Source organism: Gadus morhua, chromosome 11 (assembly GCF_902167405.1).
Source record: "Gadus morhua chromosome 11, gadMor3.0, whole genome shotgun sequence".
Lineage (NCBI taxonomy): Eukaryota > Metazoa > Chordata > Actinopteri > Gadiformes > Gadidae > Gadus > Gadus morhua.
The window spans coordinates 6,841,690-6,865,368 of NC_044058.1; the positions used below are offsets into that span (position 1 = coordinate 6,841,690).

At 44.0% G+C, this 23,679-nt stretch overlaps 2 protein-coding genes across 3 annotated transcripts; one reads left to right on the plus strand and one right to left on the minus strand.

Annotated features, from left to right (window-relative positions):
- Nucleotides 1–126: 126 nt before the first annotated feature.
- On the minus strand, nucleotides 127–10,440 carry zgc:158689 (I-BAR_IMD_IRSp53 and SH3_Irsp53_BAIAP2L domain-containing protein). 2 transcript variants are annotated; one of them, XM_030370494.1, is made up of 15 exons: nucleotides 9,949–10,440; nucleotides 8,334–8,493; nucleotides 8,121–8,196; nucleotides 7,326–7,412; nucleotides 6,452–6,513; nucleotides 6,259–6,330; nucleotides 5,929–6,066; nucleotides 5,174–5,326; nucleotides 4,901–5,077; nucleotides 4,117–4,759; nucleotides 3,729–3,921; nucleotides 3,577–3,639; nucleotides 3,224–3,482; nucleotides 3,091–3,131; nucleotides 127–2,869 (listed from the first exon to the last, which is right to left on the minus strand). In XM_030370494.1, exons 2-15 carry the CDS (start codon nucleotides 8,379–8,381, stop codon nucleotides 2,797–2,799), a joined length of 2,085 nt encoding a protein of 694 aa, XP_030226354.1. In that variant the 5' UTR covers nucleotides 8,382–8,493; nucleotides 9,949–10,440; the 3' UTR covers nucleotides 127–2,796. The 2 variants fall into 2 exon arrangements, with proteins under 2 accessions (XP_030226354.1, XP_030226355.1); XM_030370495.1 differs by lacking the exon at nucleotides 3,091–3,131.
- Nucleotides 10,441–16,711: 6,271 nt separating this feature from the next.
- LOC115553942 (neuronal pentraxin-1) lies at nucleotides 16,712–23,678 on the plus strand. Its single transcript, XM_030370499.1, has 6 exons — nucleotides 16,712–16,933; nucleotides 18,897–19,819; nucleotides 20,716–21,220; nucleotides 21,338–21,591; nucleotides 21,996–22,175; nucleotides 22,319–23,678. Exons 2-6 carry the CDS (start codon nucleotides 19,136–19,138, stop codon nucleotides 22,526–22,528), a joined length of 1,833 nt encoding a protein of 610 aa, XP_030226359.1. The 5' UTR covers nucleotides 16,712–16,933; nucleotides 18,897–19,135; the 3' UTR covers nucleotides 22,529–23,678.
- The last annotated feature ends 1 nt before the right edge of the window (nucleotide 23,679 follows it).

Genomic DNA, 23,679 nt, shown 5'->3' on the forward strand with positions numbered 1-23,679 from the left:
GTATTTTGTATTTGACACATTCATTCCATTATGACTGAGATGGTTTTATTATTATGATGATTTGGAAATTGCGGAAACAAATTATGATTTATTGATTCAATACAAAAAGGTACAACTTGCACAGGATACTTTTTTTTTTAGTTTTTTTATTCCATTTTTCAATATTTGAATTGTGTAACATATTCAACGTAAAGAAGGTTTCCACTGTAAAGGGTGAACAAAGTCATGTTTGTTTTCTACTTTGTGCGGATAAACCCTAGTGCAGGCCTGCAGGGCTCTGAAATGACAGCCTTTGGAGGAAAAGATCAAGAAACATGGTCATCCAAGTTCTTAAAGTTGTTGTTGTGCACTGGGTAGGTAACTGAACAATTATGACATTGAATGGCTACTCCATTGGAATTTAATATCATTATTTTCGAAATCAAGAAATCATTTTACTTTGAGCAATATATTCACCCATTAGTAGGCCGATGTACCAAAGCTGCACATATATTAACTTGGTAGAATGCCTCTGCCTGCTTTATAGAAGCAAGCATAGGCACTGCTTGCCTCTATAAATTAGCTGATTAGTGGCTAAGCTACAAACACAAAACAGGACTAATGTTAGCAAGCCACTGAACGAGCTTAGTTGGATAAATGGAATTGGCTTAGCGCTCATAAACAAACCAACTGACTGAAAATAATTAGAAATTTGTATTAAGGATGTTTATGGAAGCTTATTAAGTCTGTGAAATATGTTTGTTGGAAGGAATACATTCTTATATACTTGACAATTATATTTAGCATGGAAAAATAGACTTTGCTAGTCCAGCATCTCTGAAATGTATGAGGAGACGAATGGTCTTGTTATTAAATGCCGATCTGTTGATCCTCCTTAAAATCCTTTTTTAGATTTCCAGGTCATGCAATGCCATCTATGATTTTAAATTACCTGTATGTCCCAGTATGCGAGCTACTGCAATTTACAATTAATATCTCACATACCGTAGGTTCAATAGGGAACTTGAAAAAATACATTTGATGAATTTAAAGAACATGAAGTACAAAACTGGTCAGTTGGTGGTGGTAGAATGTATTGCCGTAGCCTTCATTTCATTTCAAACGTCTAATATATAAAAAACCTCAGCGATTTCTAAACAGGCAAACAGGAATACAATTTTTCTTTACTAATAAATCAACATTTGACTTGACCCAAAGGTGGTGATTGAAAAATCATTCCTTTAGCAGCATTAAGGAAAAATTCTAACCAGGCACAATTATATATTTTGAAATTCTTGTTTGATATATGTAAGCCATGGTGATCGGTGTTAAATGCGACAGCATTCATTATATACACACAATATACAGTAATCAAAAGGAACATAAACCATCCTAATTTACAAATCTGATAAAATCCATGTGAGCACAATCATACTAAAATATATCCATTGTAACCCCTAACCCTTGCACTGACGCTGATCCACTTTCCATATACTTCCTACATCAACTTTCAAAGTTACATTTCGATATGAAAACAATCCTTTTCATAATTCTTGGCTTTGGCATTTCTCTAAAATGTTCTGACAGGTAAACATTAAGCTGTCCATCTAGATGTTTTGTAGATTTTCATTTGGACATAAGATGAATCAAGAACAAACAAGACCCAATTACTTAAGTGTTGGAAATTCTGCCACATATGACCTAACCTCTTCCTTAAACCTTCACCTCCGTAGCCCATTCTTAAGAAACTATCCAACAACAATCACTCTTTGTACTCTTTACAGTTCAGGTGAAAACCATTTACAGTTCACTCAAACCAACTAAACCTCTAAATCCATTTCCCTAACCTTCACAAAATCTTGAATTCCATCAGTTTGCTTATTGAAATATTATATAAAGACTTTTACTTTGACAAATACAACTAGTACAACTAGTGTGACAGAACAAAGCAGATATGCTGAGGTCTCATTATCAATGCAATACACTTCAGGGAATTAGTTTCAATTAAGGCCTATTTTATATGATGGCATGTTTAAAAGGCACAACATAAACATAATGCAGTGTTAACTATAAATTGTGAATGCAAATGAGAATGTTTACTTTCAAGCAAAAAGGATAGATTGCATCTTTAAGATGGGATGGATTGCATATTCGTAGATTGATCCATGAAGAAAATGGCAGCTACTTGGAAAGTACAAATAAAATAAATGAGGAACCTGTCCTTTCTGTGATATTTCATTGTCAAGGAGAAAATATAGATTTTGCTGTTAGGAGCCTGTCCCCTAATCATTTGACTATTCATTTTTTTAATTAACAGACTAAGTAAAACACAGAAAAAGTTGTATTGAACAGTTGTCCAACTGCTTTTTTACTTCGGGTATAAGCAACCATTTTTCCAGACACCTATGTTCACCATAGTGAATAAAAGTTTCTTTGATCTTAGGTTCTACAACTTTGTCATATTGGGTCAATATAATACATTTATTATATTTACTGTAACCATGGTTACGGAATCAGATTATAATCAGATTAGCGATCAGAATATACACCGTTTCTTCATTTATTTTCTGGTATTAGTCTTGTTTTAAGCATTTTAATTTGAAACATTTTTCTTGCCTTTATCCAGGCATATGATGCATAGACGTATCATACATAAACAAGACATCCGTCTTGTTTAATCTATATGTAGAATCTAAAAGTAGTATAATTTTAAATAATCACAAACATTTTACTTCAAAATGGCTTGACAGAAGACCTGTTCCATTAGAACTCTGTATGTTTGTACCCTCTCTTTTATAAACTGCCGTGTCCCACATATCACTCAATGATGGGAGCCGAGCGGTCATTGGTGACCGTCCTCCTGAGTTTGACGTGAGCAAACGGATTTGTCCTGAAAAAGAAAATCAAAATCAAAATGAAAGTGGAAAGTTCTAAACACATAAACAACATATACACATATTCAAAGGGATGGATCATCTCTAATTCATCTTTATCACACCTTGCAATTGACACACTAATCCTACAGATATAATGGCATTGTTATTATTTCCTGATCAGTGGAGAAGCGTTCAGCACGGCGCTCTTTTCAGGGGTTATAAAGCATGTATCTACCTGGTTGGGGAGGGTGGAGGAGAGGCCAAATCTGAAGAGAGCTATGATCACAGAGAGATAGGAAGGTGAGAATCAGATAGCATTGATTTGGCGTTAGGCAGGCGCGGACAAGGCTGTTCTACGGCGTTGTTACCTCCTGCCTCAGCGTGGACTGAGAGGGCTGGGGGGTGGGCCCTATCCACTCCCCCATCCCCTGGGTGGCGCCACCGGCCCTCAGGCTGACCTTGTGGCTGTCGGCCATGCTGTACGGGCGTGGGCGGAAGGTGCTAACCCTTTGTGGAGGAAGGGAGCGTTCTTCTTCTGACTCGGGGGTCAGGGCAGGCAGGCCCGTCGACACCAGCTTGTCGAGTTGGCCATCGCTGCCACTGCTGGCCTTAGAGAGCAAGAGGGAGCTGTAGGGGGGGAGAATACGGGATATCATCAGCCAGGGGGAAGCCTTTTAGAGTGTCTCCTGAAGGGCGGACAGTGTGTTCCCTGTGGACTAACCTGCTGTGGTTATCCATGTTGTTGGCATGGGGCTGGGTGTAGGAGTATGGAAACCAGCCTTTTCTGTGAGGGAGATCATTTGGAGATGTGAGATGTCTTTTATCGTTGTGTTCATAACGAAGGGCGGGCATACAATTTGAACAATGTTTTACCGTCCAGTCCTTTCGTTCTGGCCGTAATGCCAGCCATCCCTCGGCTCAGAGATGAGCAGGGTAATGTTATCGTTGGGCAGGAAGTGAAGCAAGCAGGCCCCGCCCGCCGCACCGCCCTCAGATCCTGCGGGCGTGTGCGCAAACATGGCTTCCACACGCATTGGTTCAGAAAGCATTCTGGGCAAACTGGTGCCTGCATAGCAGCGTGGGGAAGGAGATCAGGTCATTCTGATACAGAATCTACATTTAACCTTAAATGACGGCGGACGAATTGCATTCAGGGCACACCGTGAACATTAGGCATGTTAATGCCAGGCTCTCCCACTGGAGCTAGTCAGAACCAGGGTTTATACAACCGCTTTTATCACCCCAAGTGATCAAATCTTACCTTGAAAGCCACCCAGTCTAATCTCACTGACAGGTCTCCTAGGCAACGGCAGGGTGGATGTTGCGTACATCTCAGCGGCCTTCATCAGCAGGGGGTTCAGCGGGGGACCCTGGCCTCCTCCGGACCCCGCCTGTTGGTGCATCAGATGGATGGGGGTCATGGCCCGGGAGAGGGGCGCGCTGTGGGGCAGTGGGGGGCTGTGGGGGGCGCTGTGGGCGATGGGTAGGGTCATGGCCTGCATGGCGTTCAGGGCGGAGGGGGCCTGGCTGAGGGACAGCACCGTGGAGGGGATGAGGCACGGGGACAGGTTGGAGGTGCCGGTGGCCAGGAGCAGAGGGCTCTGCTGGGAGGAGCCGCCTGCGGCGCTGGTGCGCGTGCAGGGGCCCTGGCTGCTGCTGCCGCCGTCGGGGCGCGGGCCGGGCTGCAAGCCCAGTGGCGTGCTGGCGTGCTGGGGGGACGCTCCGAGGGATTCACCACCGGAGGCCCCGTCGCAGGCGGCCGGGGGGCGGGGCAGTGGAGGGGAGCCCTGAGGTTGAGGGCTGTCACTCTGGGAGGAGGGGGGGGGGAGGCCCCGCTGCTGCTGCTGCTGAGATCGATTGGTGTCTCCATTTGACAGAGGCGGGACTTCCTGAACAGACAGCCTCTGATAGGCCGTTAGGAAGAATGGAGATACATTCACAATGATTCAATGTCAAAGGGTCTATGGTTGTGTATAAATAACAGGGAGTGCAAAGCATCTCTTGGATATTAAAATCCAAAGCATGGTGAAACACTGCTCTGTCACCTGGTCGGGCTGGGAGGAGCCCAGCTTGGTGTGCCGCAGGGTGTCCGCTATCCCTGCCGCCCCGGAGGTCTGTGGAGCGGTATGGCGCAGGAGGTTCAGGGCCCGTTCTGGAAGCTTGGTAGGCTGGGAACAGGACTGTTGCCAAGACGACAACTTCTGGGACAGAAGTTCCCTGACCTGGGAGAATAAGGAGTACACCATGTTGGTAACTCAAGCAACAGCACATTGTGTGAAGAACATTGAGTCCAACAATGGTTCTGCTTATGGCGTCACCTTGCAGTGGTAGTTGATGAGCAGTTTGGTGACAGAACTCTGTCGGTCCACCAGGAAGCAGTATCTCCTTCTCTCCTCAGTGAGCGCAGACCTGTAACCCACGGCAACCAGAGTGTCCAGCTCCAACTGGCGTCGGCTCATCAGCTCCACAAACTGCGAGAGAAACGGTTTGGATCAAGGTTTCATTTTGGATGTTTCAATACAAAAATCAGAAACTATAAGGACAACTATAACAAAAACAAACTTCACTGAACAAAGAGTGACCTTTAAGCGCAGGCTGAGGGAAAGGGACAAGCTCAACGATTACACATTGAGGAAACTGACCAACTTCCTGCCTGTAAGTGATCGGAATCATGAAATATTTGACCTCAAGCGTTTGACCTTTCCTCTGAAATAACCAGGCTGTTCTACACTGCCGCCACTTCCAAATGAGAAATAATATGGCTGTACCTCTTAAACAAGCCACATTTCTTCCAACTAACTAAACTCAGCGGCTATTTTAACAAAATCCACTGAGACGGATTGTCCTTTAATCTCATTCAGAGCGCCAATAACAAACACAGTGACCAAAGCGTTTACGTCACCTCTTTTAATGCTGATTAGGTGTGTGTGTTAGATAATTTTTGTGCACACAATAGGCCACTTTGTTTTCACTGCCTAATCTCCACAGCTGTAGGAGTTAGGCCATGTGTATGCATGCTATACAATGCCAAAAAATACAACAATACATTGACCCCTTTAGGTTTCCTTCTTACCTGCATCTCTCTGTCTCCGTATTTGTTGGGGTGACGCGTGGCCTGGCTCTTCCTGCGTAGCTTCTTCAGCTGGGACTGGCATCGCTCAATAGACTCGGTCTTAGACCTGCGTTCACTCTGGTACTTCTTCAATGTCGCCTGAGAGAGAATGAAAGAAGAAGGAAAGAAGCCCAGCAAGCCACGCAAGGTTGTGTTCATGAAGAGGGTTTTTGTTTAAACGACTTAACATCAGTAAAGGACTACACAGGCCTGACACTAAACTCACCTGGACTCAGCAAGTGCTCAGATTTTTGAGTCATGTCTAAAAGTAATGTAAGCCAGCACACTCACTGTAAGGTATTTGATGTCCAACTCCAACTTCTGCTCCAACTGGGCGAGCAGCTCAGAATGAAACAGCTTTAACTGTGGAGAAATCAGATGAATATAGTAAATGATATAATACGACATATTAACATGTCCATGTCTACACTTCTAAAAAAAAAATGGATTCAAACCAAACGACTGCAGCAGTACACACACTTACCACATCTTCCAGTTGGACCTGAATCTGTCGATGGACCTCAGCCATCTGAAACAGTGTGTCACCTGGAATGAATGTGATCAATTAGACTACATTAAAAGAAAGGGTTTAATTAAGTAGACTGTTGCCGACTACAGTAACAAACACTAAAGTCAACAAAAGTACAGACCAACCGTTCAGTTGAGTAAAGTAGGGTACGATTTCAGCCCTACATAAAGAACATAAAAAGCCTAATACAGGAAACAAACTAAGCCTGGTATTGTTGTGCTATGACACAACATTTACACAGTATAGTAACATGTGATACAGATATAAGCCATAGGTCTAAAAAACTAGAAAATACCAGTGATTATTGTTAACTCTTTATGAGTTCACATCCATATTTCACTGTCCAATATCCCAACTGTTTGCACTGATTGCATTTGTCCCTCCTCCCCCCTGCTGTGAGTTGTAAGTCTATTTCCACATCCCTTCCTCCATCTATTCCTCCCCCTTCCCCCATACAGCACAGTAGTCTGTGGTGTCTGGCATCTCTCCCTCCCTCCCTCCCTCTCTCTCTCTCTCTCTCTCTCTCTCTCTCTCTCTCTCTCTCTCTCTCTCTCTCTCTCTCTCTCTCTCGGGCCACCCCCGCTGTTTTCAGCATTACAATGAGATCATGTGGTGTTGTTAATCTCCCAACAATGAATCTACTCTCTCCCTCTACTTCAGTTCTCTTTCCCTTTCTACACCTCACTCTCTCCCTCGCTCTCTTTATCGCGCTCTGCATGTCCCCCTGTCCTCTTACTACCTATGCCTTTATCGATCCATCTCTAATGCGTGTCGTTTCCTTTCCATTTGCCCACATAGCTCTGCTCCTCCGGCCTGTCCCGCCGCTCACCCAGTTCTTTGGATCCCTGGCTGTCGCTAGCCAGCTCTCCCAGTTTCACGAGGGCATCAAAGTAGCCCTTGGCAGCCACTGTCACTCCTGAAGAAAATAGCAAATTTTTGCTGAATGAAAAGTCATTTCATACCAGAAACATGGGTACCACCGGGGACTTTGAACACAGGTTAAACCCTTTAGACCAGGGTAAGGTCACATGAAAAATACCCTGTTGTCGGGGCTTGAAACTTTGTACATTTGTTGGTATTTCGTGTTATTAAAGAGCAGACTATGTATTTTCTGTAGTTGTGTAAGACATTAGACTGTTGTTTTGTTTTCTTCAAATTATTTTGTTTAATTTGTGACCTGCTAGACACACACAAGCAGAGCAACTATTTTAATAATCTTTTACTTCATAATGCCATGGCATCAGATCTTAACCAAATGGGTTCCCGTTACCAACACCCTCTTTACTGCATGTGGCTGTGAACTGAGTGGAGGTTCGCTTTATTGCAGATCCACCATTTCACAGCCAGTGCGGGTCTTTCCCAGGTTTTGGCCGGGGTGTGAAAGGGGTTACAGAGGGTATGACAATGGTCCTCTGTAGGCTCTAATGAGAGGCTGGAACAGCACTTCTAATGAAGCTTCTCTGGCTGTAGTGGGACAAACAGCCCCGTCTTCACTGTATACCAGGCACATCTGAGCTAACTAGAAACGACATGTAGGATTATATCATTGGTTAATGTTTACAAAGGTTTAGGCCATTTTTCTAAGCAAAGTTTGGTTCTTTTTCAGGAACTATGTGTCACTCACCCATCAAGGCTTTTTCGTAGTGTTTCCCCATCGTTACAAAGTTCTTCAAACTGGGATTGAACTGGTCCAGGATGCCCTGCAAGCGCATCACTTTGTTTTAGAGGCAGGCACTTTGAAAACCATTCAGCAGAAATAGAATATGCGGCAACACAAATATGGGCCCGATGACAACAGAGTTGGTCATGGTGCACTATACAGGCCGAAACATCTTACCTTATAGACGTTCTCTGTCATCTTGTTGACCTCTTCGGTGCGAGACATGGTTGCTCTGTTGCTCTTTGTTTTAATTTATATGTATACGTTGTTGTTGTTGTTGTTGTTGTTGTTGTTATTGTGTTCCTCCCTGGTTCCAAACTCAAACAACAGCAACCCACTAAAAGGTGAACATGAATTTTTTTTTGCATTAGTGCATGAATTAGCCCCAAAAGCACAACAACCTCAAAAGTGTTGGTCTTATAGAAGCTCCCCGACATTTAAAGAGGAGACGGGCATGTAAAGGAATTCATTGGTAGGCTCCTCATGTAGGCAGCATTACTGCGGAGGTCCCCATTGATCCATGCACATAGAGATGTCCCTTTCTCAGGGCTCACAACACTAACTATAAAGGAAGGCCCAATCTGTAGGGAACACTATTAAGCTGCTATTATGCTTGAACACTGCATTCCAGGTCTAACAAGAAACATGATTATTAATTGCCTATAAAATAATTAAATTAAACGTTATTCAAATATGCATGTAAAGATTTGATATTTAAAACAAACGAATCATACAACAACGAATAATAGCCTATACCAATTCTTTATTTTCTTTCAGTCAGTTGTTTTTTCTTTTCTAGCTCCTGTTTTCCATGGATCACTTTAGTGTCCCTGTTGCCAATTCCTGTATCTCTTCCAAGCATTGAGGGAACCCAAATATTTCTCCTAGACTCATGTGGCCGTGCAGCCCCACATTCTGAGATAAGAACAATACGGTGTCCCATGTCTCCAGACACACAATAAACGGGACACCACAATTCCTTGATTCCCTGGCAAAGAGGAGGATGAAGGAAAGCGCTCCAGGGTCGAAGGGACTCCAGCATGGCTGCAGTGACAAATGGCTCATCCTACTACGGCTTCCCCTTTGTTATTACAGCCAGATTACGTGAAACACTTAGAGCCATATCAAGTAATGAAGACTGGCTCAAGGAAACATTTCCGCCTAGCACCAGGAGCACCTTCTCACAATATTAGCTTTCCCATGACAGGCTGCTGATGAATTTGATGTTAAGCAGGTTTCGATGGATTCATGTGCCAACCATTCTCTCCATGTCATACAATAGGTTTACATCGAAGTAACATGTGGTTCCAAGCTATGCACATCTGAAGAATCACATATGATCCATGCCAAAGCTGCATGTTTGCATAATGCATTATTGCTTTTGAAGAGTTACGCCAAATATTCATTATTTAGAGTCATCCCTTTAACTCAATCAACAATCGTGACTAATGCATGAAAACATAGGGCCTATCATGTGCTATAGTACCCCACCATTAATGAAGTTACTGCAGTCGAGATAATAAATTATTCAACAGTTGATTGGCAAATTCAACCGCATCCCGCAATTTATAGATGCAATGCGTTACACCGTAGGCCATGGACGTTCCATGGACCCACAACATTGTTTCAACACATTTAGCTGTGCACCAAAAGTCCCCTACCATCTGGCCATACCGCCTCTTTAGGCTACCTGTTGAGTTCAAAAGAGTTCAAACTATTTCCACTCAACCAAAATGGGGGCAACATAGGATACAATCTTTGAAAATGGTAAAAAAAAAAAAAAAGAACATACCTTTTCAGATGTCATTGTTGGAAACAAAGTTGCTGTGCGACTGTTAAACGGAACGCAGAGCAGCTCCCCCCTCCTTTCTTTCTGTTACTTTCGCCCTTCGTTAGTGGGGGGTTGTTTCATCCACCAGTGCACTAAATCTCAGAGCCCTCCACCCCTTTGCCTGCCCTCATTCTCCCTCTCTTTACACTCTCGCTGCCTCTCCTTTAGTCCCAGGAATCGGGGTCAGTTATGTGGTGCCGTTCAGTACCTCTTCTCATTATTGAGCCGATTATCAACATGCCTTCACGCTCGCACCCCGGCCAGAGAATCAGCAACAAGCCCTAGAAATGCACCCGCAACTTTACTGCCGTTACAACCCTCAGCCATCCCATTCTCCCAACATGCCCTGACAATGTGCTCTCTATTTAGCTCGTTCCCTCGCTATCCCCCTCACTCCCTCACTCACTCAATCTCTCGGGCAGAATAACAATGAGCTAACGGGACCCTGTCTGAATAGTGGCAGGGAGAGAAATGACCTGGGACATGTTCGGGGACAGAGGGACATCAAGAGGCGCCGTGCAGCCTTATCAAGGCTCTGCCCTACACTGGGACAGCGCTCCACCAAACTGACACTTTGAAGCATTCATAAAGTAGTAGATAGTAATTTCCTAATTCATAAAGCGTTGTTTCTGCATCATTAGTAGGCTATCTATAATCAGTTCATTGTGCGATAAGGGTTTATTATTATTAAGTTAATGATTTCCAAACAATTTGCGTTTTAATCATACACTTAATAATGCTGCAATTCCTTATTAGTTAAGGTCGTTAATACTCATCTGAGTGTGGGCTCATCTAAAGTTAGGACTATCTATGCCTTAGCAAACATTTATAAATGAAATTTAAAGGCTGGAAATCCCAGAAGTTACATTGCAGCAGTAGGCCACCAGTGCTCAATCTCAAAATCACATTCTCACACAAGAGTCTTATCTTAAGCTTTCTTAATACCTGAATTTATCAGTCGAGTCTTTTATCTTTCTAAATGCTTTCACCATGACATGGTGTCTTTAGAAGATAGAAGATATAACTTTATTGTCATTCATTGCACATGTTACAGAGCAACGAAATTACCAGTTACATTCCGTTTGTAATGTCAATTCTAACCGGTGCATCAGCAGAAAGAGCTGTTGAAGCTGATGGTCATCACTTCAATGAAGACCTGAGTTCAAGTCCTGCTCAGTCTCCATGAAACCTGTTGTTGTCTTTGAAAAGTAACAATGTCATGTGAGTTGCTTGTCAATTATAACCTCCAACTTGCCCATAGTCAGCGTATCACGGCCGCAGCAGAGAGAGCTGTTGTTTATCTTCTCTTAAGACCCCGGGGTCGAGTACTATAGGGGGGTCTCCATGGAAACCTAAAGTCATGAAGTCCTTTTGGAGATATGACCTCTGACCAGGTCATAGCTGTCCTCTTGGTGGTGCCGCGCAGCGAGCTGTGGACCATCATCCAGTTGACGGGGCTCCACACAGAATCCTAAAGTAAGTAGCTAAATGTGACCGTGACATATCATTCTTAATGGGTTCAATACATGGACATGTAATGATGTCATGCGAATTGGGATGTAAATGATAACCTCTGACCAGATAATCTGGGTCTTGGGGGTCCAGTGGAGAGAAGCTATCAGCATTTCAGACCTGGGTTCAAGTCCCGCCAAGAATGCCCCTTGGTATCCTTAGTACAATTTGGAAGCATGTCATGTGCTCATAATAATAATTAAAGTAATAATTCTAAACTATTATCCCTGACCAGATCATAGGCAGAGTTTTGTGGTAAATTTGAGAGCTGTTGTTGATCTGAAGACCGGGCTCAACTGAATCCGGTATCCATTGAAACCTAATGCAACCTTTGAGACATAACAATATTATGGTCAGTTCCAGAGACATGGGTCCCATTCCCGCAGAGGGCTTCCTCCGTCAAAATATAATTTAAGAACTGTAACAATGTCACGTGCATGTCAATTATAGTCTCTGACAAGGTTATAGAAGATCGACTCAAACATCCTCAATCACACAATGAGCCAAAACCGGGTGACAAGAACGGAGCACCAACCCTTTAGCCGCTAAAGGGTTGGTGCTCCTTTTTTGTGACCCGGTTTAGCGCCTCTGCACCACTGGGACACTGCCTATGATCCGAATTGAGTTACACTTGACTTTCTCATTGGCACCCCACAACAAGCCAGACCCTTTACCACAGGGGTCTCGAACTCAACTTACCTTGGGGCCGCTGGAGGTAGAGTCTGGGTCAGGCTGGGCCGCATCAAGTATTCAACAAAAACAGGAGCACAACTGACCCAATCTAAGTTTATGATCGGGGTATAATTAGATCACGTTGGCTATGCAATCGCTGACAACAGCGGACATTTCATAGCGGTTGGTGGTAACTGGGACATTTTAGCGTCCTTTGGCTTTTTTCGGGACTCAGGACACGCAACTCAAAATTGGGACTGTCCTGGCAAAACCAGGACATCTGGTCACCATATCACAAATGGTAAAAAAGCGTGGCAAGCCACTCAGCAAAAATGTGTGTTTGACAACAACGCGCGGGCCGCACTAACACTAAACTTTGATGTTAAGGAGGGGCCCACAAAATATCATCCCGCGGGCCTCAATTGGCCCCCGGGCTGCGAGTTTGAGACCCCTGCTTTACCATAACCCCACTAATCATTACCTGCTGCCGCTCTCCTCCCCAGTCCCAAAAGCTAGCCTCAGATTTGACCCCTCCCTGGCCTTCCACCTCCATATCAAACCCTTCGACAATGATGATAGCCTCCTGAAGTTCCTGGTCACTCAAGACAGTGCTGCCAGGGTCCTGATGAGAAGGCGGAAACATTAACACACCGCCCAAATCCTGGCATCCCTGCGATGGCTACCCATCTCTTTCCATATTGAGTTAAAAAACATTCTCCCCGTCCATGGGACCGCACCACCCTACATAACTCAACTCTGTACTCCATTAATTCCTTTAAGGAGAGAGCAGTTAACCATCTGCTCTCTCCACTGTGCCCCGAGATGCCAGCTCGGGGTAAAACTGGTCAGGGCTTACACATGACTTCACAAGTCAAATGACATCCTTCTTTCCTGAAAGTCATCATAATATATGTTTCCGTCGAGCACACCCTCAGCCGGACTTGAACCCATGGTTCCATAGATGATAAATGACAGCTCTCTCCACTGCACCACTAAGACAACACGTATAATTGGTCAGCATTATACTGGTTATTCGCTTTCACATGACATTGTTACATTGCCAAAAATAGATAATTGAGAGCACCCTCAGCAGCAGGTGAACCCAGGTCTCCAGAGGGCTATTGGATGGAACACATATGATGTTGTCTGAGTTTAAAATGTACATTCCACATGACCGTTTGCGTTCCAAAATCTCATCACTACTTTAGACTTGACTGAAGCAGTCTCCAGAGTCTCCTGATATATAGGCTGCTTTATCCAATGCACCACCGAGAAACTTGTGACAAGTTTAACCTTGTGAACGTAGTCAGCCAAACTCAGTTCATGAGCCAAGAAGTTACATGAGGTTCTTTACCATGCGGTGTTCCCGCTGGTCTTGATACTGCTCACCTCAGAGGGGGGCTGACTGTGTTTAAACTGAACAAGCTGATCAGTTCTGAGGTTGGTGAAGATGATGTATTTTAAGCTTATGTTCTAATGTTGCCCTGTTTAGCGCTGTTGTAATGTTTTTGGAGCTGCTGTGAACTTGAATCCATGAAAATCCTAAATCAAAATGCTTAATCTTATATCTAAATCCTAAATCCTAAATCTTAAATCCTAAATCCATACAACAGATATGCTAATTCTCATATATAGGCTATACTAATTGGTGCTGACTCCTAACCAGACATATTTCGGGGGAGGCATCACGTGCAATGGGCAGTAAATGCGTAAACGGACAGCATATCACTCTACTCACAATCATCAGGTACAATGGCGAATTTTTGCGATTAAGCTGGTATTATATAACGTGTGTTTGCAGCTGGGGTAGCACCGAACAATTGATCTCAGAGACAGCGACTTATTCATTTCTCAGACTGCTTTGGGACCGGGCCGCTGTCAGTGAGCCCCCGAAATTAGACTGGTTAGGAGTCAGAACCAATTAGTAGGCTATATGTATGAGAATTAGCATGTCTGTTCTATGGATTTAGGATTTAAATGTAGTATTCGAGATTACGATTTAGCATTTAATTAAAAAGTAGATTTAGAGTTAGGATGTCGATTTAAATGTAGGATTTAGGTTTAGCATTTAGATTTAGGATTCAGATATAGGCTAACGATTTCGATAAAATGATTTTGTTTTATGTAGGCCTAGTCTATAATATATAGCTTCAGATATGGCATTTCGAGTTAGATCTAAAGTGTAGATTTAGATTTAGGATTTAGATTGAACATTTTATTCAAAGTTTATATGTGGAAAAGTGAGATAACAATTGCAGTGGATTTTGGAGGGGTGTTTATTTGCTAAATCTCGGAGAAATTGAACAAAGCTTGATCTAAATCTGAAACAAGTAAAGCACGTTTTTGCGCAGCAAAAGTTTACAAACGGCACCCCATATAGACTCGATGCATTGTGGACCATGATGTGGTGAGTGAGCAAATGGAGGGTATCGGTGTTTTACTGACGCACCTTTCAAAAGATTACTGCGAGAAGCGCTTGTAATCTGGATTAGATCTATGTTCCCCCGGTTAGACTATTTTTTGCATTTCTACGTTCTTGCTCTTTTATATGTTATGCTTAATGCTTTCTTAGAACATACGAACAGGTGTTTGGATCTCGGTTAAGGAGATCAGGTCCTGATCGTTTGAATAAATGTGAAATGTGAATGCTCTCGAGGGGATGCTTTTTATTGACATATTATCAGAGACCAAACCTATTTGCCAAACCTACAATATGATTTATACAACTTTATAAAGTTTATAAAAGTTTATATGTGTGTGTCATTTACGGAATAAATCATGGGATCATAAGAATATCTGGTTAAAGATTGATTTATTATCTGTTTATAAGGTATTTACATTTTAAAAAGGACTTCCTCTTGGTTTAGAACCAGGTTCTGCAGAAGTAGCCCTCTGACCATACTTCATCCTGCAGAGCCACTCTAACATTGTCCACTAGATGTCAGTAGAGCAACAAACTCGCTTTTGCGTCAGCCTGAACATGGATGTCCGAGGCCTGCCGGCTGCCTGCATGTCTGCCCCATGGACCTATAAAGAAACCCCCCTTTCTGCCTGCCTGGCTTCCCATGTTTGTATTAGCAGTTCCTCTCAGGACAGCCTGGCAGCAGCCGAGATAAAGTCCTGAGGAACAGGAAGAACGGCTGTTTGTCTTTCATGATCTTAGTAAATAGTCAGTCAAGCAGAATTATTTCCATGGTTTGAAGTCCACGATTCTTTCCTTGAACATCATCCAAACGACTTGACAATGTCGAAAACAATGTTTTGTAAAAGGTTGGATCATAGTCTCATGTGTTTTTCATTGAACAAAACAACTATGGAGCTCAAATTTATCTTACTAACAAAAGTATAGTTTATCATGGGTGTAGTCAAAGTGTAATCAAAAGGCCCCCCAAAAAATGTATTCTTATTTGGGACAATAAATAGATTTTGTATATGTCGGAGAGTTATGAGCAGGAGCAGGCTATATGGGTCCACCTATGCAGATAAGTGGATCTGTGTTTCCATTGCTCTAATCCAATGAGGTGTGATGTGATTATGAAATGATGCACTGGCTGCTATAGCATGCTACTTGACTCAGCTAATGGGGCAATTGTTTGATTACACAGAACAAATACAGTAGTAGGCTTATATAACATGACATTTGTTAGCATAATTACGTTTTAGTTTTCACAATGTTTGTTTTCAGATGGTGGTATAGCTCTGGTACATAGGCTATATGTACAAATATTCGGACCATAGATTGGGATAAACCCAGCTTTCCAGAATCACATGAGAACCTTTTGAGAGATATTAGTTAAATGTATGCAAAACCTATCAATAAATGAAGCAAATAAGAATTAGGCCATTTGATCTTACCTCAACCTAAATATTCTAATTTTAAGCTTGTATAACGAGAGACAAGTTTATGCAACAAAATATCGTCAATACTTTTGCAAAGTTGTTTTCCTGCCAAACAACATTCAGAAATGTATTTGAATGCCGGTATGTTATAAGGTGTCCTCTCCTGTAATCTACGGAAATAACAAGACGTTTGGTCTGCGCTCCATGTTTGTGTTGTGTGATTTAGTTTGACCTCAATGCTGGCAGCCATCTGCTTTCTGGCGTATCCACCAGTGCCGGTGGTGCAGACATGGACATGGGGCGGTAATCAGGCCAATTAGCCCCGGAGCATAGACGTTATAAGCTGCCGCGTGGTGTTTGTAAATACAAGAAGCTGTGCGGTGCGTCTAATAGAATGACACGCATGATTGATTCTTGCATGATTGACAAACGATGAACTGAGGTGGGGTTGATGAGAGACGATAGAAGATTATAATGAAGAAAATAAATGCTAACCCTAAATATTTTTAAATAAATTAAACATTATTGATCTGCTACATTGATGTACCAGGTACCATGGCCCATGGTCAAGGTGTGATATCTTAACAAGTTTAGTCCACTTGTCGTGCCTTTCTACATGTAAAGGGCAGACCCATAATTAGTAATGTGAGCATCCATATGATGTGTCCCTGAATAGGTTCAAATTGGGCTTGACAGGACGACCAGCAGTAGCCTATCTATGTAAAGGGGAACTGGCAAAGTGTGGATGGGTCATTCAAGGCAACACGTGGAAGGAGGGGAAGAGGGCTGAGGAGGCATGAAACACGAGAGGCAGGGATGGATAATGTTGAGCTACCTCACTCCCTCAGAGTAAATCTCTCACCAGCTCATCAGTGGCCGAGGAGGACAGGCTTACAGCGGGCTCACGACAGGACTCCAAAAGGTACGGTCAACTTCTTCTTTTGAAGTTGTTTATTCAATCCATTCCAAATATCGATCTGATTGTTATATATTTTCAGAATGCAGCACAGATCAGTGTATTAGTTTATTGTTGTGAATGAATGCTATTTAAACAATAATATGCAGTATAATTGTATCATCAGATCTGTGTTAGTCAAGAGAAGTATAACTGCAAAACAACAAAAAGTTGTTTAATTGACTCCCTACCGTGCACACAAGTTTCAAGTCTAGTTCGACAAGTTCTAGTTGAGTCTAAAATATACATTATGTCCTTGATTTTGTAAGAAAATATAGCATTCAGCTATACAGGTATATCTGGTATATATTTGATTTTGAATGGTCTATTTAGAGCAGCACACCAGCCAGATGATGAAAAGCTGAATACCATAAATAAGTACACAAACTAGTGAGTCCATGACCTATGGAGAGCGTTCTATAGTCATGGTTTAGAAAACACCATCAATCCTCTCTATGTGGTACTAACATTTAGCCTACGGCACCGAAAAATATAACCAATTTATTATTTTCCGGAAGAAAGTCCTGCTTTGTGTGTAAACTGATATTTGGTTGACGTGTTAATTGTATTGAATATTTGCAAAAAAAAAGAGCTGTCACACCATTTGATTAATCAATTGGACTAAAATAATCTTTATACTCACTTTGACCATATGCTATTCAAATGACACACAAACACACACACGCTGCACTAAGAAAGCCCACTTATCTTCCTTGAAGTCCCAGCAGAAGCTGGCCATTAGGTTAATGATTTGACCTGCAGGAGATAATAAACTTAGGGCTGAATAGTGCAGATTGGCTGTGACATGGTTCTGTGGTCGGACCATCTGCCTCAGCTCTAAGCTCCATGATTCACGGGCGCCACGGCAACAAGAAGACACCTTACACACCACTTCCTCCAATATGTAATTCTACCATCAGGAGCCATCATCCTGGTGGATAGATGTGCCCTTATCTTGGCACTTTATTAATTCTACTCTCTAACTAAAGAGTCTGAGATATGGGGTCACTCAAGAATAAATATCTAAAGTAAACATATTCACTATAATTATAAATAATACAACTTATAATAATTGTATTATTGCCTTGCATTAACGTTGATTTACATTTGCACATATTGCGATAATTTACCAGTGCCATGATATAGGCCATCGTGCTGCATGTGTGCAGGGTGACTTGACTGGCGTGACACACATAAACGTGCACGCGCCCACATGCCCACACACACGCACGCACGCACGCACGCACGCACGCACGAACGCACCCAGCAACAGGTGGTGATTGGGATTTAGCTGTCACCTCACGGTCTCAGTATTTAATAACAGCTAACTACTCTTTAATGCACGGCAGCTTGTATCTAACAATACACTCATGTACTAAAACGGGAAGGTAGAGGCAGAATATGCTATATCAACTAATACTAATAGGGAATACACCAAATTCTATATAATAGACCCAGGAAAAGATATATAACCCCTCACATCCCTTTATAAGCCATATACTGCTGATCCCTGTATCCCTTCTCACTACATAAAAAACATGTATCAAACTGCAACCTTATACAGCATCTGTAATCCGTGTATATATGTTGTAATCATAAACATGAAATGCATTGCACTGAAACCAATGATATGCAATGCTTAGTTGAGAGTCCTGCATTAGCCGGAAGTCAAGCCCTTATGGCCTCGGGCCACATCGGGTCAGTGATCGGACCAGCAGCAACTAGGTGGGGATGGAGAGCAGTCACGCCGAGGGAGGGTTAATCCATCCGTCCTGCCAAGAACCCTTATGTTTGTGTGTCCGCCTGTCCGCTGTTCTATTTCAGTGATCTGCTATTTGTGAAGATGTCTGCGTAATTAGTTCCTAAATCGTAGTTATGGTGAATATAACTTCAATACCCATATATCTAACCTCTCATGTCTTGTTCATAGGGAGTCTTCCAGCTCTGAGTATGACAAAGAAGAAACAATGCCATCAGGAATAAATTGGATTTAAGAGAACCTCAAATTGACTTCATTTGGACCCCTTGACCAAGCTCTTTGAAACATCTTGAGTACTCTTTCTCTGTAATGGCGTGCTGTCCAATGCCTTTCCCTGTATCACAAATGAAAAACCCAGCGTGACTTTTCCTTCCGCTCGGAGTCGTATCTTAAACCGGAGAACAGGAACCATGGCTCTGCATGAGTCTCTCTCCCGGCCCACCCTGCTGCCCCCCGCCCTCCTCTCCTCTGTGCTCCTGCTGCTGCTCCGCCCGGCGCCAGCCCTGGGGGGCTCCGACTACGACTACGGAGCCCACCCCCGCTTCATGTGCATGCCTGTGCCCGTGGACCTGGACCCTTCCTGCTTCCCCATGGGGGGGCCTAGCATGGGGGGGTCAGGGCCCAGTGGGTCGGCGCACCACGGCAGCACCACAGGGTCGCCTCCCCCCAGTGGGTGGGGGATGACGGACGAGGCCAAGACCACCATACTCCACCTGCGGGAGAGCCTGGTCCAGCAGAAGGAGACCATCTTGGACCAGAGGGAGACCATCAGGGAGCTCACCGCCAAGCTGGCCCTGTGCGAGGGCTTCGGTCACCATGCCGACGAACATCACGGCACCGCGGGCAAGCACTCCCGCCACGGAGGAGGAGGTCGCCCTACCTTTGCTGACAACGGGCCGCATCACGGCTCCCGACAGGGTCACCATGGTAACCTCGCACCGGAGGCGCCGCACCACCCGCCGGTCAGAGGTCACGGCACAAACAACAACAACCAGGGGAAGGATAAACACACGACGGCGGGGGAGGCGAGCTCGTCGCCGGAGCAGATGGAGAATATGCTGCACTCACTGAAGGACCGGCTGGAGAACCTGCAGGTGAGAGGATGAGCTAAAGGTTGAAGCCATTAACGAGAAGGGTAGGAAAATTGATTAAAAATGAATGAGCGAGGGTGATTAACAATGTATAGGGGAAATAACTCGAGGTTAAGGTTGAGGGTAGATTGAGATCTGCAGGACGCCCAGAAAATGTCTTTCCTGAATCAGGTGCTGGACCGTAGGAATTACTTAGGATAAGCTAAAAGCATAGCTTATCCAGCTACTTCTAGTAGCTACCAGCGGCAGCAAATACCAGAACACCTGAGAGGATCTTCTTCTGTCTCTGATGGATACATGAGTCGGGCAGCAAGCACCGAACTCAGTATGGCTGTACTGGAGGTGGGTTGAGTTGGGATAATGGGATTTAGCTTATTGTTTCTTATTCCCTGGTTCTACTCCTCTCTCTCTAGGTCAGGTAGGACATTTGTGTGGTCTTGACATCAAGACCACAATGAATCCACTGTGACCAGTAAATGTGACCAAAGATGCCAGAGATCGGTGCCAGTGTGTGGGGGGTTTGGGAGAGGGGGGGGGGGGCACAGTTCGAAGATCAGAATCAATTATGTGATCTCCCTTGAGTGGGAGTTAATCAGGACATACACACAGACAAAGCCTGGATTAGCTGAGAGGCAAAGAGAGGCAGAGAAGGACAGGAGAATACAAAAGGAATGTCAAATAAACTTTTGTCTTGCGACTCGTGTAAGTAAGCGATTGTGTTTTGATGAGGTGTCACACCTGAACATGTATCGTGTGCCATCTCATCAGTCTAAAGTTGCTCTGTATCAAAGTGAGGAAATAGTGATAGAGTAATCGTGAAACAGTGATATATAACCCTATCCTATGTTCAATATGAATTGTGGTCTCATTCATCTGCTCTAACTGCTCCCCATGAACAGAAGAGGAACACGTCCAACACATACTCCAACTCCTTGAAGGACCTGCTGCAGAGGAAGATCGCCACCCTAGAGCAGCAGCTGCAGCGGCGCACTGCGGCCCTCAGCGGCCCGGATCACCATGACGACCACGACGACACTCATCCCGATGACAGTGGACACCGCGATGGCGACCACGGCGAAGGGGACCACGGCGATGACACACACCCCAAAGAACAGCACGAGGAGGAAGAGGGAGGCCACGAAGACGGCAGCCACAGCGACGGAGTCCGCAGGGAGGAGCACGGCGACGGCCACGCGAGCGACGACGACGACCATCGCCATGACGACGAGGAGGACGATGCTGACCATGACGATCGCGAAGAGGGCCATCCCGACGGGAGCCAAAGCGGCAATGAGGCGGAGAGTCACGGTTTCCCTCCCCACACGGGATACCGGACATCAGGGCCCCGCTCGCACTTCCACCACAACAAACTGGAGGACATGCTGAGTCAGCTGCATCTGTCAGGTATACTGTCCATCCGTCAGCAAGAATCACCTGGTGTCACCATAACCTGCAGTCCATGAAAACTGCAAGGCGAGACAAAGTTGTAACGGGACCGATGCTATCCCTCTCCGTTCACAGGGCCTAGCAGGAAGAACGTCAAGAGTTCAAATGCCTTCCAGATCGGCTTCCCCATCAGAACCAACTACATGTACGGGCGGCTGAAGAAGAGCCTCCTCCACGAGATCTTCGCCCTGACCCTGTGTCTGTGGATCAAGGCGGGCACGGGCCCGGGCCTGGGGACGCCCTTCTCCTACTCGGCGCCCGGGCAGGCCAATGAGCTGGTGCTCATCGAATGGGGGAGCAACCCCATGGAGCTGTTGATCGATGATAAGGTGGGAAGAACCAGAGCATGCACACCTGTGGAGAGCTGGATTAAGCCGTAGCTGGCTGTGAGTGTTGTGACCATGCATCGTGTAACACCTTGTCAATCAGCTTAGCTCTAAGACTCTCTCCCTCCACCTGATCTATAAGATGGTGTCAATCTGCTCGGGACTCACATTAGAAAGTGTCAGACCGAATTCAATAATAAGGGTCATCTTTGTTCAATGGTGTCTTATTGACCCATTATTTTTCCCAACACCATCTGGAAGTCAACATCCATTAGAATACTGGAAAACAACCACCAGATTAGGCCTACAGTATGTCCTGGGTACAGACTCTGGGAACAGTGTTCAGTCCATCTATTTCTAGTAGATATAATGGAACCTCTTCTCAATCTCCACCATTCCTCCCTCAGGCGGTGTCGCTGCCGCTGTCTCTGGGCGATGGGAAGTGGCACCATGTGTGTGTGACGTGGTCGACCCGGGACGGCCAGTGGGAGGTGTTTCAGGACGGGGTGCAGAGGGGATCTGGGGCCAACCTCTCTGCTTGGCACCCCATCAAGCCTGGAGGCATCTTCATCCTGGGACAGGAGCAGGTAAAACCCCCTCCTTGATGACCTGTTTCAAGGATAAGGTCTGAGCAATGTGTAGGCTCCATGTGGCTATTCTTTTCCCAAAGAGTCACAATGCAATTTGAATGATTAACGTCTCGCCTGCATGTCTGTTCTCGTGTGGCCAGGATACTCTGGGCGGCCGTTTTGATGCGACCCAGGCGTTTGTCGGGGAGATCTCAGACCTGCAGATGTGGTCCCATGTCCTGACTCCCGGGGACATCTACAGCCTGGCGTCCTGTGGCAGCCATCTCAGCGGGGACGTCATAGCCTGGTCTGAAACCGAAGTGGAACTTCACGGAGGGGCTACCAAATACCCGTTTGACCCCTGTCACTGAGGGGCGGCCACCCGTGGAAACCTTTGAGGAGCCGAGGACGTTAGGGTTGAAACCTTGAAGGGCAAAGAACGACCACATTACCTGAACAACATCTGTTCTTCAGTCACATCGACCTGTATTCTGCTTCTTGATTGATCGCTCTGTGGCATCTAGCTCCTTTCCCGCTTTTTAAAACAATGCCTTCCTTATGTTTCAAACATTTTCTTTGTCATAAATTGTATTTATGTAATGCATTACCATGTACATACCTAATGTGTGAAGAGAATCGAGTTTTACTTTAATCACACATACAATGTGACATATTGTCATGTTCTTAATTAGATAGCGCACGATTCTGTCAGGTATTTTTGTAGAGGGCTGATATAGATTTTTATCATTTAAATGTGCTGTTAGATAACTATGTTGTGTAATCTGAATGAGAAGAACTGTGTCGATTGAAAGGGTTTGGGAATGAATGATCTCGATTCTAAAGGAAAACTATTCCTATGGAAGATATACAGCTAATTTACAAAAGAAACCAAAGAAATTCCCCATGTAGTCTTATTTAACATCCTAAATATGTCAACCCTTTTTTGTATTTTAATTTTTTTGTATTGGAGAACTGTGACTAGTTTGATGGCTCAGTTAGGTTACGTTATTTGAAAAATTTGGCTGGATTTAGCATTTCTACAATTAATCTTCTGAAAAGTACATACAATGCATAGTTTGAGCAAGAAAATACCCTAGTGACAAAATGATATAGTAAGCTTACAACTTCAAGAACACCATCACAGCAATCATTTCTGTAATAGTTATATATAATTATATAACTAAAGGACTAAGGTAGAAAATAGAATATTTTTCACACAATATTAGTCATTTGTTTATATTGTTTTCACAATGGGGATTGCTCAACAGCTCTGGCCTTGACTGTATATATACTCGTGTATATCAAAACGTCATTACATTGCATTGAAGTAGGATTTCAACATTTATTTGCAATTATGTGGTAACATTTTTAGAAAATAACTCAAAAAAGAAGTTATCATTTATTCTGTAGAGGCCTTTTTTCAAATTGGTCCCCAATCAATTAAACATAGATACATACATAACTGTCTTAACTTGTCATTAGTTAGAATCATTGTTTCAATAAAAACACCAAATTGCTCTGG

Coding starts and splice junctions, on each gene's coding strand:
- zgc:158689 (XM_030370494.1), bottom strand. CDS start 8,381: ATGTCTCGCACCGAAGAGGTCAACAAGATGACAGAGAACGTCTATAAG. Junction 3,922..4,116: donor TAGACTGGGTGGCTTTCAAG/GTAAGATTTGAT, acceptor GCTGCTATGCAG/GCACCAGTTTGCCCAGAATG. Junction 3,640..3,728: donor CAGAACGAAAGGACTGGACG/GTAAAACATTGT, acceptor TCTCCCTCACAG/AAAAGGCTGGTTTCCATACT.
- LOC115553942 (XM_030370499.1), top strand. CDS start 19,136: ATGGCTCTGCATGAGTCTCTCTCCCGGCCCACCCTGCTGCCCCCCGCC. Junction 19,820..20,715: donor ACCGGCTGGAGAACCTGCAG/GTGAGAGGATGA, acceptor CCCCATGAACAG/AAGAGGAACACGTCCAACAC. Junction 21,221..21,337: donor GAGTCAGCTGCATCTGTCAG/GTATACTGTCCA, acceptor CTCCGTTCACAG/GGCCTAGCAGGAAGAACGTC.